General features: G+C 39.9%; 1 protein-coding gene across 27 annotated transcripts in view; it reads right to left on the bottom strand.

The window, feature by feature from the left end:
- Positions 1-14,655, bottom strand: part of NEK4 (NIMA related kinase 4) — a 70,435-nt gene that overhangs the window by 52,696 nt on the left and 3,084 nt on the right. For 17 of the 27 annotated variants that reach the window (XR_013527359.1, XR_013527358.1, XR_013527357.1 and 14 more), the window contains exons 2-6: positions 8,027-8,293; positions 6,233-6,430; positions 5,943-6,050; positions 3,539-3,693; positions 1,158-1,299 (exon numbers count right to left, since the gene is read on the bottom strand). Coding sequence is in view for 20 of the 27 variants with exons in the window: in XM_078351128.1 (XP_078207254.1) it covers positions 1,158-1,299; positions 3,539-3,693; positions 5,943-6,050; positions 6,233-6,430; positions 8,027-8,293 (870 nt within the window). In the remaining 7 variants the exon portion in view is untranslated. The remainder of the gene's footprint in view (positions 1-1,157; positions 1,300-3,538; positions 3,694-5,942; positions 6,051-6,232; positions 6,431-8,026; positions 8,294-14,655) is intronic. The other 10 variants (XM_078351130.1, XM_078351127.1, XM_078351126.1 and 7 more) reach the window with 2 other exon arrangements.

The following is a 14,655-nucleotide window of genomic DNA, read 5'->3' on the forward strand; positions in this document are numbered from 1 at the left end:
CTGGAACCCTTGTGCACTGCTGATGGGAATGTCAAATGGTACAGCCACTGCAGAAAACAGTGCCAAAAGTTCCTCAGAAAATCAAACCAAAATTACCATTTGACTCAGCAATTCCACTGCTAGGTATATATCCAAAAGAATGGAAAACAGGTTCTCAACTACTTGCACACAAATGTTCATAGTAACAGCCAAAAGGTGAAAAAAACCCAAATGTCCATTAATGGATGAATGGATAAACAAACTGTGGTATATCCATACAATGGTAGCCAGATCTAAAAAGAAATGAAGTATTCATACATGCTACATGAATGAACCTTGAAAATATAGTGGAAGACACCAGAAACAAAAGGTCACATATTTAATGATTCTATTTATATGAACTATCCAGGACAGGTAACTTCACAGAGAAAGAAAACACACTGGTAGTTCCCAGGGGCCAGGTGAAGCACTGTTTAATGAGGAAGGGATTTCCTCTGAGGTGATAAAAATGTTTTACCACTACATAGAAGTGATGGTTGTACAACATTGTGAATGTACTGGCTGCACTTAATTCACCACTTTATTTAATTATTTATTTTATTTTATTTTATTCTTACTTTTGAGACAGAGTCTCATTCTGTCACCCAGGCTGGAGTGCAGTGGTGTGATCTTGGCTCATTGCAACTTCCAACTCCCAGGTTCAAGCAGTTCTCCTGCCTCAGCCACCTGAGTAGCTGGGATTACAGGCACCCGCCACCACGACCAGTTAATTTTTGTATTTTCAGTAGAGACGAGGTTTCACCATGTTGGCCAGGCTGGTCTGGAACTCTTGACCTCAAGTAATCTGCCAGCCTCAGCTTCCCAAAATGTTGGGATTACAGGCATGAGCCACTGTGCCCACCCTTAATTGTTCACTTTAAAATGGTTAGTTTCGTTACAGAAATTTCACCTAAAAAATTCTTAGTTATTACAGCACTGACTTCATGAACAATTTGACAGCCCAGTTTGGATAAACCTAAATCAATCACCTTAACCAGTATTCTTTCCTTACAATAAGGAATTAATTGTATAACAGAATCTTCAGTAAAGCTAATCATTTCACATATAATAATTTACTTAGATGGCCTATTTTTTTAAGTGCAGTTTCTAAAACACATACCCCTTAAAAAGAAACGTACCATTATACATGTCTGGGAACCCTCAGAAGACTGTGGTTGGGGGTGGATTACTTCATGATCTGATTCTGCCTTTCTGGAAACCACTGTAGCAACAGGCTTGGATTTAGAGTCACCATTTTTAATGTTATTTTTGGAGGTTTTTCTTTATGAAGGAAAAAAGAAAATTATCAAGACATTGAAGATTAAGGTATTTTAATGTATATGTGGGAGTATGTGTATATACAATGAGTTCCTTTATAGAATTGGACCATTTATAGAGAATAGTTTTCTAAAAATCTAAGGGGCATCCTACAAAACACCTGACCAGTAGTCTTTGAAAAATTCAAGGTCATAAAAAATAAAGTGAGAAACAATCATGGACCCCTGATTAGATGTAATATATCCTGGATTGGACCCTGGAACAGAAAAGAGACATTAGAGAAAAAAAACTGGTGAAAGCCAAAGTAAGTCTGGAATTTAGTCAACAGTAGTATTTCTTTCTTTTTTTAAAAATTGAGACAGTCTCACTCTGTCACCCAGGCTAGAGTGCAGTGGCGCGCTCTCAGCTCACTGTAACCTCCACTGCCTGGGTTTAAGTGATTCTTGAGTCTCAGCCTCCCAAGAAACTGGGACTACAGGTGCGTGCCACCACGCCTGGCTAATTTTTTTTTTTTTTTAGTAGTAGAGACAAGGTTTTGTCTCTTCTAAATGTTGGCAAGGCTGGTCTCGAACTCCTGACCTCAGGTGATCTGCCAGCCTCAGCCTCCCAAAGTGCTAGATTTACAGGCATGAGCCACTGCTCCCAACCAAGTCAATAGTAGCATTTCAATGTTGGTTTCTCAGTTTTGACAAATAAATGCATTAGGGCATACAATCACAGAAGAAACTAGATGAGGAGTATACAGGAACTCTCCCCACTAACTTTCCAACTTTTCTGTTTATACAAAATTACTCCAAAATACAAATTCTATGGGAGATTGCCTCACATACGGAAGTACCAGGATAATTTTTGTTTTCAAATTTTAGATGTTTATAATAATACCACAACTACTTAGCTAACTTTGAGAGTAAAAATTATTGGTATACTTAGTCCTGACTCATAGAATAAATGTATACAGGAATAATATCCCCAACTATTTTAGTGTGTCATTTCGAAAACTGAGCTACACCTCTGGAGAATTCAAGAGGAGCATGAAGATCAGTACATTGGAAGGCCAAAGGTCTAGTTGGTGGGAAATTATATAGACAATTTGCACAAAAAGATGGTTCTTTTTTATTCCCTGAGGTGTCTCTAGCACTGCTTCCTCTCTTTCCAAATTTAACATGCTACAAGGCAAGAAGGGAAGCCAAACAGATTGTGATAGTTTTGTCCAGCCCTAAGTCTTAGATCCTGGAATACCTGTTGAGTAAAGGTAGAATCTGCAAGTCAAAGTAAAGAATTCTTCTCTTGGGAAGTTATATGAATGAAGAGAGAACTTTATAAGAACTCTCAGAAATGCGAGCACTACTTTTTAAATATTAGTATCTTACATAGTGAGATGATAGGTTTCTCAGATACTCTCTAATTATAATTTCTGAAACATATGCCCTTTTTAAAAAAATTATTTGGCTGCTCCTTGCAAACAGGGCTAACCCATAGGCAGTGTACCCAGAGTAGTACATATTTCCTTTTTAAAAAAGACTTACACTATATTTCTTAGAACCCTCTGAGGAATGTGACAGTGGTTCTCCAAATTTCTGATTTTAGCAATTAAGCAAATATCAACATGTATTTGAAGACTGGGAGAATATGCCATGCCAAAATATGCTACTTTGGCATAAAGACTATTTTGGGCTAAGGCGCTTTAAAAACTAAGTGCAATAAGGGCACTCTGACCTTCCCTTTTTCTTCTAGAAAGCAGAAGATAAAACTCCCATATGAAACATGTCCTCCCTGTACCAGAAAGAAAGTAAAATTCTTGTCATCAAGAATGGAAAGCTGAAACTGAGAGAATTCTATAAATAGACCTTATTAAAATAATTCTTATCTTTCTTTAGCCTCTCCACATAGTTTAGTTTTCCACAATTGCCTCTCTTTGTTGAATCAAGCACAAAAGCATTTAGGTTTTGCCACTTCTTTGGGTCTTCACTTCCTTATGAGGGCTCCTGTGTCACATAAAACTTATTCAGGTATTAAATAAATCTATATGCTTTTCTCCTGTTAAATTATAAGTTTAATTTTCAAGCTCAGCCAAAAAACCCTAAGAGGGTAGAATTTTCCCTCCTCTATATATGTAATCATGCCATTTTATTTCTTGTTTTTTAAAAAAAGTCACCATCAATTTTTACATATGAATATTATAAAAGCCACCTTCTTTTACACCATCTATTTAGCCCAGCTATTTACAAGGGAAGTATCTTACATCTTTGTGGCCTCCAAAAAGGAGGAGATTTGGCGCTTGATATAAGGTTGCCTCAGGATGCTCCTCACAGACGGCCTTTCTTCAGGCCTTTTGCTCAGCATTGTTCTTATCAGTTCTGCCAGCTCTGGGCTATAATCTCTTGGCATTGGTGGCAGCTACAAAGAAAAACAGTACTGTAAATATGACTAATAGTCTTGTGAAACAAAGTAAAAGCTGGTAGAGGTTTTCCGATATTTACTTAGAGTCATATATCCACATAAACAGAAAACAATCAGTATATTAGTCTACAGGAAGTGTACTGGTATCCCAGTTGTAAGATAACAAGTTGTAAAATTGTAAAAGTATATCCTTCAATCCAGCAGTCCCATATGATGACTCTCTCATTGAGGAATAAGAGCATGAGTTTCCTAAAGGCTTATGGACCAGGATGTTTAATGCAGTACTGTTCTTGCAGTAGTAAACAACTGGAAACAACATGTGTTCATCCATAGGGGATTTGTGGAATAAATTATCATACATTCTTCTTATAGAAACTAGGGTCAGGTGCGGTGGCTCATGCCTGTAATCCCTGCACTTTGGGAGGCAGAGGCAGGCAGATTGCCTGAGGTCAGTAGTTCAAGACCAGTCTGTCCAACATGGTGAAACCCCATCTCCACTAAAAATACAAGAAAACTGGCCGGGTGTAGTGGCTCACACCTGTAATCCCAGCACTTTGAGAGGCCAAGGAGGGCAGATCATGAGGTCAGCAGTTGGAGACCAGCCTGGCCAATATGGTGAAACCCCATCTTTACTAAAAATACAAAAGTTAGCAGGGCGTGGTGGTGCACCTGCAGTCCCAGCTACTCAGGAGGCTAAGGCAGAGAATCACTTGAACCTGGGAGGTGGAGGTTGCAGTGAGCCAAGATTGTGCCATTGCACTCCAGCCTGGGCAACAGTGAGACTCTGTCTCAAAAAAAAAAAAAAAAATTAGCTGGACATGGTGGCATGCACCTGTAATCCCAGCTACTCAGGAGGCTGAGGCAGAGGAATTGCTTGAACCAGGGAGGTGGAGGTTGATGTGAGTCAAGATCATACCACTGCACTCTCGGCTGGGCAACATTTCAAAAAAAAAAAAAAAAAAGAAAGAACGAAACTAGGCAGCAGGTTAAAAAAATACAAGACTTACAGGTACTGACTTGGAAAGATGTCCCTCATATATACAGTCCAAAAAACAAGTTATGTACCATATTAACAGCCTGATTCCATTTCAGTTTCTTTCAAAAATCTGTGGGTGTACGTATGTGCATGCGCGCACACATACACACACACACACACACACACACACACACACACACACACAGTTATGTCTGTATAAAGTCAGGAAAAAGCCAGAAAGGCAATATGCCAAATTGCTAGCATTGGTCATCTTCCAGGGAATGGGCATAGAAAGAGAAAAGAATTTCACTCCCTTCTTGTTTGATTCTTAAGTAGTGGCATTATAAGAAAATTTTACTTCTGTGTCTGTTTTTCAATATGTTTCAAATTGAAAAATTAAATGAGTTGTGAGATACTAAAATTAGTAGGTGATTCATGGCCTTTAAAACTTAATGGTACATTAGCTGGGGGCAATGGCTCACGCCTGCAATCCCAGCATTTTAGGAGGCCAAGGCAGGCAGATCACCTGAGGTCAGGAGTTCGAGACAAGCCTGGCCAACATTGTGAAACCCTGTCTGTACTAAAAATACATAAATTAGCCAGGTGTGGTGGCACGTGCATGTAATCTCAGCTACGTAAGCTGAAGCATGAGAACTGCTTGAACCTGGGAGATGGAGGTTGCAGTGAGCTGAGATCATGCCATTGCACTCCAGCCTGGGAGACAAGAGAGAAACTCCATCTTAAAAAAAACAAAAACAAATCTTAACGGTACATGGATGCCTGACATTATAAAGGGCAATTAGCCTCATGGAACTAACACATAAAGCCAGTCACTTTGGAGTCCATATCAGACACAATGCTTTCTGTGGTTCTTAATTAGTTACTGATTATTGTGATGATTATCAAAGGAACATCAAGTTTGAACAGAGTAAACTCATTTTAAATGTAGCTCATTGAATCATAGGTTGCTTAGAAGAAGATATAAATAGCCTCTCAAAGCATCTGCACATCCTATGATTATAGGCATATGTTTTCAAAAAGCCAATTATTTTGAGCCATTAAGCCATCTTATAGATTAATATTAAGAAATGATTCATCAATCCCTTTTCCTCTAGTCTGAACTTCCCCACAGAAGGGACCCACCATTCCTATCAACCCAGTATCAGTTATTACTCCATGACTCAACAATATCATCAATGATTTTGCTAGTAGCTATTTATAAGGTGGCACTATAGAAACACTACTCAATTAGTTCTAGGTTATTCTTTACCTTTCCTTCAATAATCCGATAAACTAAAGAATTCATATCTTTTGCATTGAAAGCATGCTTCAGGGTAGCCATTTCATAGACACAGCATCCTAGAGCCCAAACATCAGACTAAAAAATAAAAACAGTAAATGATTAAATGTCAGAATCATTTATTTACATTTTTTTCCTTTAAAAAAAGAAAACATTTTCCTTAAACAGATTCACAAATAATTCTCTGATGTAACTAATTTCTGAAATTATGAGTACTCTCCCAGAGACAAGGTGAGCCAGTATACAGAGCCCAGTCCTACCTTATAGTTGTAGGGTTTGTTTGAGAACAATTCAGGGCTCATGTAGTAGGGTGTGCCAATGAGGGTGCTAGCCATGTCACAGTGGTTCTCTAACACTCTGGCAATTCCTAGGTCCCCCACTTTGATGATGTTTGTTCTTGTTAGGAAGACATTTTGAGTTTTCAGATCTCGATGAAGGATGTGTTTTTCATGTAAATACTGAGGAAAGAAATAACATTTTATTACATATAAATAGACTTAATTACACATTTATTCCTGGCTTATTACATACCATCAGCAATAGCATGAGTTAGAGTCTTTGGCAATAAAGAGTAATTGACCATACATAGGCTGGGTACACTGGCTCACAGCTGTAATCCCAGCACTTTGGGAGGCTGAGGCGGGCAGATAACCTGAGGTCAGGAGTTTAAGACCAGCCTGATCAACATGGAGAAACTCCATCTTTACTAAAAATACAAAATTAGCCGGGCATGGTAGTGCATACCTGTAATCCCAGCTAAGGCAGAGGTTGCAGTGAGCCAAGATCACACCATTGCACTTCAGCCTGGGCAACAAAAGCAAAATTCGTCTCAAAAAAAAAAGAGTAAGCGACCATAAAGAGTAACCAACCATACAATTCTTTTATTCAACCAACACCTATCAAACATTATTGCTTTATAATCTCTAAATAAAAGGTCTAATTTATAATTTTTGAAATAAGAAAATTAAGTTCCCTAAATAAGAAAATTGACTTGCCCAGTGCCCCTCAAAACTGCTCCCTGGTAGCTTGACAACTATACCATTTTAGCATTACATAAATCGGGTTTAAAAATATGCTTATAGGCCAGGCACAGTGGCAGCCAGCACTGTGGGAGGCCAAGGTGGGTGGATCATTTGAGGCAGGCGTTCAAGACCAGCCTAGGCAACATGGCAAAACCACATCTCTACTAAATAAATACAAAAATTAGCTAGGTATGGTTGCATAGACCTACAATCCCAGCTACTCGGGAGGCTGAGGCACGAGAATCACTTGAACCTTGGAGGCAGAGGTTGCAATGAGCCATGATCGTGCCACTGCACTCCAGCCTGGGTTTCAGAGTGAGACTCCGTCTCGAAAAAAAAAAAAAAAAAAGCTTACAAACTCCCACTGAAGGTAGGACAACTTATACGGTCAGATGCAGTCCTCTCAGACCCATGAAATCCTCAGCTTAATAATATTTTCAAATATAGCAAGAGCATTTTTATTTAGAGAAAGTATCTTAGAATTTAAACAGGGTCAATTAATTCTGGACAAGTCTGCCCAGTTCCAAAATAGTATTTCATAAATAAGTCTCACTTTTGAGTTATATGTATATTAAAACACAAACTTGTAGGAATGCTTATTCCAGCTTATGGAATGACGTGTTGCCCAATTCTAAAAAATAAAAAAAAAGAAAACTTGTTTTGCATTTCCATCTGCTCTACCACAGCAGAGTGACAGATGAAATCACTGGGCATATTAATTAACCTAGCCGCATTTCAGCATGACATAGCTGACCAACAGATAACAAACAGAGTCACTCTTTGCTCTTGGTTGCCTCAGGGTCCTTCAAACTGACTTTGCTACTGATATTAAATGAGTGGGCTTCCCCTGCAATTAGACATGAAATCTATTTTAATATAGGTATCACTTGCTAGAAAAGTTCCAGTGCTACAGCAAAAGTGATTGGGTACATTTCTACACATAAGTATTTGAAGAAAACATTTTCCCAAAGTACACCTGCCATCTCCTTGCTATCTGGGAGCAAGCTGGGATGCCATTAGTCTACACAGTACCTGTAAAGCCATGGCGATCTGTACAAACCACTCTACCACCTGATTCTCAGGCAGAAGCTGCCCTTTCTGTTCCCTGAGCTTTCGGTACAGATCACCTCCTTCACAGAAGCCCATGACAATGTAGAGTAGACCGTCTCCTCCCTCCCATGACTCCTTGTAGGTGACAATGTTGGGATGCTTCAGCTGAGACAAGAGCTGGGCTTCCTGTTCAGCAGCTTGCCGCTCTCGGCTAGAGGCATTTCTGAGGTTCAGTTTTTTGATGACATACTAAAAAGAAAACACATATTTTACAATATACAAATAAACATAAGATTTGTGGCCTCAGAGTTACCTAAAGGCTCTCAAGAATATCCTCAAAACCTTATAAGCTTTATCAGGTTCTTATTAAAAAAAAAAAAAAAGAATATCCTCGAAACCAACCTTGTGGAGCCCATCAGATAACCTATTCATTTTGTTTTTCACCAAGCACAAAATCAGGCAAAATATTTGCTATTGTTCATTGTAGAAAGTAAAAAGTTCCTCCTCAAAGTTTCCCTTCTTGTTAAAGAATAATAGTAATAATAAATGTTAGAAGTAGTAGTTTCTTTTAAAGCCTTCTTGCTTTTTGCTAGTAACTCTTTGTTAAGCCCTATCCTATGTAGCTGTTAGATATAAGGGAATACATACATTTTATGTCCTCGTACTTTAACTAAGATATTTGTGCTGGACATGCTCACAGGCATGTCCCAGCTCACAGTCTATGCCCCTTCCTTATTTGGAAATGTTATTACTTTTCTAAGTCCTTTCGTAAGCAACTTTCTCTTTTTCTTCATTCTCCATTGTCTTTACCTATTTAAAAAATTTTAGGAGACAGATCCAAGATCGCCAATTAGGGGCAGCTCAGGATTGCAGCTCCCAGCGAAAGCACGGAGGGTGAGTAGACACCACATTTCCAGGTGGATTTTTATTGCCCAGAGACCAGGAGATTCCCAGGCAGAGGAGCCCCATGGGTTGCCAGCTTGGTTGTTTTGGCCAGCGCCGTGGCCCAGTGGTTCTCCATACAAAATACACAGGTCCAGGCACCGTTTTAGCTGGCAATTGGAGCTCCTGGGAGACAGAGTCACCCATTCAACTGATAAAAAAGGGGACTGAAACAGGGAGCCAGGCCAGGAGCTACCAGGGCAAAAAAAGTGCCATGAATCTCAGCGCGGCTGTTTCAGCTGGTGCAGTGGGTCGCCGCACGGGAAATCACACAGATCCCGGCGCCTTTTCAACAGGCGACTGGAACACCTGGGAGACAGAGTTGACCGTTCAACTTCAAAAAAAAAAAAGGGCTCTGAGGCAGGGAGCCAGGTGATCAAGCTCGGCTGCTCCCACCCCCACAAAAAAACAGCAATTGGAAACACTCTGGATTGAGAGTTTCATAGTAAGCACAGCTGAACCCGGGATGGTCCAGCTCTGTGGGGGAGGGGCGTCCACCATTATCGAGGCAGTCCACCACTATGGAGGTAGTCTGCCATTGCCGAGGCAGCCTGCCATTAAGAGAGAGTCCGCCACTATACAGGTGGACCGCCATTGTCAAGGCAGTTCTAACTATACCTGTATAAACAGGACTGCAGGAAGTTCACACGGCAGCTGGGCGGAGCCCAGAGCAGCTTACCAAAGCCTCTGCAGGCAGAGAGTGACTAGGCTGCCGCCTCACTGGGCAGGGAAGCCCTGAAAAAAGGCAGCAGCACAACAGAAACTCATAATTAAAACCCTAACTTCCCAGGACAAAGCACCTGGGGAAAAAAAAGGGGGGGTTTATGGGTTCTGCTGCAGCAGACTTAAACGTACCTGCCCAGCAGCTCTGAATGAACAATGGAGCTCACAGCTCAGCACTTGAGCTCCTATAAAGGACAACCTGTCTCCTCAAGCAGTTCCCTGACCCCCATATATCCAAAGAGTCACCTCATAAAGGAGAGCTCAGACTGACATCTGGCAGGTATCCTTCTGGGACAAAGATAGCAGAAGAAGAAACTGGCAGCAACCCTTACTGTTCTGCAACCGCTGCAGGTGATTCCCCAGGCAAGCAAGGCCTGGAGTGGACCTTGGCAGTCCTATAGCAGAGGGGCCTCACTGTTAGAAGGAAAACTAAGAATCAGAAAGAAATAACTTCATTATCAACAAGCTGGATGTCCACTCAGAGACCCAATCTGAAAGTCTACAACTATAAAGGCGACAGGTGGATAAATACACAAAGATGGGAAGAAACCAGTGCAAAAAGGATGAAAACACCTGAAATCAGAATGCCTCTCCTCCTACAAGGGATCACAACTCCTCACCAGCAAGGGAACAAGGCTGGATGGAGAATGAGTGTGATGAATTGACAGAATCGGGCTTCAGAAGGTAGGTAATAAGAAACTTCTGTGAGCTAAAAGAACATGTTCTAACCCAATGTAAAGAAACTAAAAACCTTGAAAAAATATTTGATGAAATGCTAACGAGAATAAACAGCTTAGAGAGGAAGATAAGTGAATTGACGGAGCTGAAAAACACATGAGAACTTCACAAAGCATGCACAAGTTTCAACAGCTGAATTGACCAAGCAGAAGAAAGGATATCAGAGGTTGAAGATCAACTCAATGAAATAAAACGAGAAGACAAGATTAGAGAAAAAAGGATGAAAAGGAATGAACAAAGTCTCCAAGAAATATGGGACTATGTGAAAAGACCTAATCTACGTTTGATAGGTGTACCTGAATGTGACGGAGAGAATGAATCCAAGTTGGAAAATACTCTTCAGGATATGATCCAGGAAAACTTCCCCAACCTAGCAAGGCAGGCCAATATTCAAGTCCAAGAAATACAGAGAACACCACAAAGATATTCCTCAAGAAGAGCAACCCCAAGGCACATAATCGTCAGACTCACCAGGGTTGAAATGAAGGAGAAAATGCTATGGGCAGCCAGAGAGAAAGGTCGGGTCACCCACAAAGGGAAGCCCATCAGACTCACAGCAGATCTCTCAGCAGAAACCCTACAAGCCAGAAGAGAGTGGGGGCCAATATTCAACATCCTTAAAGAAAAGAACTTTCAACCCAGAATTTCATATCCAGCCAAACTAAGCTTCATAAGTGAAGGAAAAATAAAATCCTTTGCAAACAAGCAAGTACTCAGAGATTTCATCACCACCAGGCCTGCTTTACAAGACTCCTGAAAGAGGCACTAAACATAGAAAGAAACAACCAGTAGCAGCCACACCAAAAACATACCAAATGGTAAAGAGCATCAACACAATGAAGAAACTGCATCAACTAACAGGCAAAACAGCCAGCTAGCATCAAAATGGCAGGATCAAATTCACACATAACAATATTAACCCTAAATGTAAATGGGCTAAATGCCCCAGTCAAAAGACACAGACTGGCAAACTGGACAAAAAGCCAAAACCCATTGGTGTGCTGTATCCAGGAAACCCATCTCACGTGCAAGGATACACAAAGGCTCAAAATAAAGGGATGAAGAAAGATTCACCAAGCAAATGGAGAGCAAAAAAAAGCAGGAGTTGCAATTCTCATCTCTGATGAAATAGACTTTAAACCAGCAGAAATCAAGAGACAAAGAAGGACATTACATAATGGTGAAAGGATCAACACAACAAGAAGAGCTAACGATCCTAAATATATACGCACCCAATACAGGAGCACCCAGATACATAAAGCAAGTTCTTAATGACTTACAAAGAGACTTAGACTCTCACACAATAATAGTGGGAGACTTTAACACCTCATTGTCAATATTAGACACATCAACGAGACAGAAAATTAACAAGGATATCCAGGACTTCAACTCAGACATGGACCAAGCAAACCTAATAGACATTTACAGAACTCTCCACCCAAAATCCACAGAATATACATTCTTCTCAGCACCACATCACACCTACTCTAAAATTGACCGCATAATTGGACGTAAATCACTCCTCAGCAAATGCAAAAGAACGGAACTCATAACAAACAGTCTCTCAGACCACAGTGCAATCAAGTTAAAACTCAGAATTGAACTAACTCAGAACTGCACAGCTTCATGGACACTGAACAACTGGCTCTTGAATGCTGACTGGATAAACAATGAAATGAAGGCAGAAATAAAGATGTTCTTCGAAACCAACGAGAACGAAGACACAACATACCAGAATCTCTGGAACACATTTAAAGCAGTGTCTAGAGGAAAATAAATGCCCACATGAGAAGCAAAGAAAGATCTAAAATTGACACCCTATCGTCAAAATTGAAAGATCTAGAGGAGCAAGATAAAAAAAAAACTCAAAACCTAGCAGAGGACAAGAAATAACTAAGAACAGAGCAGGACTGAAGGAGATAGAGACACAAAAAGTCATTCAAAAAAATCAATAAATCCAAGAGCTGGTTTTTCAAAAAGACAAAATAGACCACTAACCAGATTAATAAAAAAGAAAAGAGAGAATAATCAAATAGATGCAATAAAAAATGATAAAGGGGATATCACCACAGATTCCACAGAAATACAAACCATCATCAGAGATTATTACAAACAACTCTATGCACATAAACTAGTAAACCTGGAAGAAATGGATAAATTCCTGGACACTTGCATCCTCCCAGGCCTAAACCAGGAAGAAGTCAAAACCCTGAATAGACCAATAACAAGGTCTGAAGTTGAGGCAGCAATTTAGAGCCTACCACCCAAAAGAAAGCCCAGGTCCAGATGGGTTCACAGCCAAATTCTACCAGACATACAAAGAGGAGCTGGTACCATTCCTTCTGAAACTATTCCAAACAATCCAAAAAGAGGGAATCCTTCCCAAATCATTTTATGAGACCAACATCATCCTGACACCAAAACCTGGCAGAGTATCAGCAAGAAAAGAAAACTTCAGGCCAATATCCATGATGAATATAGTTGCAAAAATCTTCAATAAAATACTGGCAAACTGATTGCAACAGCACATCAAAAAGCTTATCCACCATGATCAAGTAGGCTTCATCCTGGGGATGCAAGGCTGGTTCAACATACGCAAGTCTATAAACGTAATTCACCACATAAACAGAACCAAAGACAAAAACCACGTGATTATCTCAATTGATGCAGAGAAGGCCTTTGACAAAATTCAACAGCCCTTTATGCTAAAAACCCTCAATAAACTAGGTATTGACGGAACATATCTCAAAATAATAAAAGCTATTTCTGACAAACCAACAGCCAATATCATACTGAATGGGCAAAACTGGAAGCATTCCCTTTGAAATCTGGCACTAGACAAGAATGCCCTCTCTCACCACTCCTATTCAATATAGTATTGGAAGTTCTAGCCAGAGCAATCAGGCAAGAAAAAGAAATAAAGGATATTCAAATAGGAAAGGAGGAAATCAAATTGTCTCTGTTTGTAGACGACATGACTGTATATCTACAAGACCCCCTTCATCTCAGCCCAAAATCTCCTGAAACCGATAAGCAACTTCAGCAAAGTCTCAGGATACAAAATCAATCTGCAAAAATCACAAGCATTCCATACACCAATAACAGAGAGAGCCAAATCAAGAATGAACTGCCATTCACAACTGCTACAAAGAGAATAAAATACCTAGGAATACAACTAACAAGGAAGGTAAAGGACCTCTTCAAGGAGAACTACAAACCACTGCTCAATGAATTAAGAGAGGACACAGACAGATGGAAAAAACATTCCATGTTCATGGAATCAATATTGTGAAAATGGCCATACTGCCCAAAGTAATTTACAGATTCAATGCTGTCCCCATCAAGCTACCAATGACCTTCTTCACAGAACTGGAAAAAACCACCTTAAACTTCATATGGAACCAAAAGAGAGCCTGCATAACCAAGTCAATTCTAAGCAAAAAGAACAAAGTGGGAGGCATCACACTACCAGACTTCAAACTATAGTACAAGGCTACAGTAATCAAAACAGCATGGTACTGGTAACAAAACAGAGATATAGACCAATGGAACAGAACAGAGGTCTTGGAGGCAACACCACACATCTACAACCATCCAATCTTTGACAAACCCAACAAAAACAAGCAATGGGGAAAGGAGTCCCTGTTTAATAAATGGTGTTGGAAGAACTGGCTAGCCATGTGCAGAAAGCAGAAACTGGACCCCTTCCTGACACCTTACACTAAAATTAACTCCAGATGGATTAAAGACTTAAACATAAGACCTAACACCATAAAAACCCTAGAAGAAAACCTAGGCAAAACCATTCAGGACATAGGTGTAAGCAAGGACTTCATGACCAAAACACCAAAAGCATTGGCAACAAAAGCCAAAATCAAACTCCACAACTTCTGCACAGCAAAAGAAACAGTCATTAGAGTGAATCAGCAACCAACAGAATGGGAAAAAATTTTTGCAATCTACCCATCTAACAAAGAGCTGATATCCGGAATCTACAAAGAACTAAAACAGATTTACAAGAAAAAAACAAACAAGCCCATTCAAAAGTGGGCAAAGGATATGAACAGACACTTTACAAAAGAAGACATACATGAGGCCAACAAACATATGATAAAATGCTCATCATCACTGCTCATTAGAGAAATGTAAATCAAAACTACATTGAGATACCATCTCATGCCAGTTAGAATGGCGATCATTAAAAATTC

This window comes from Callithrix jacchus, chromosome 15, assembly GCF_049354715.1.
Source record: "Callithrix jacchus isolate 240 chromosome 15, calJac240_pri, whole genome shotgun sequence".
Lineage (NCBI taxonomy): Eukaryota > Metazoa > Chordata > Mammalia > Primates > Cebidae > Callithrix > Callithrix jacchus.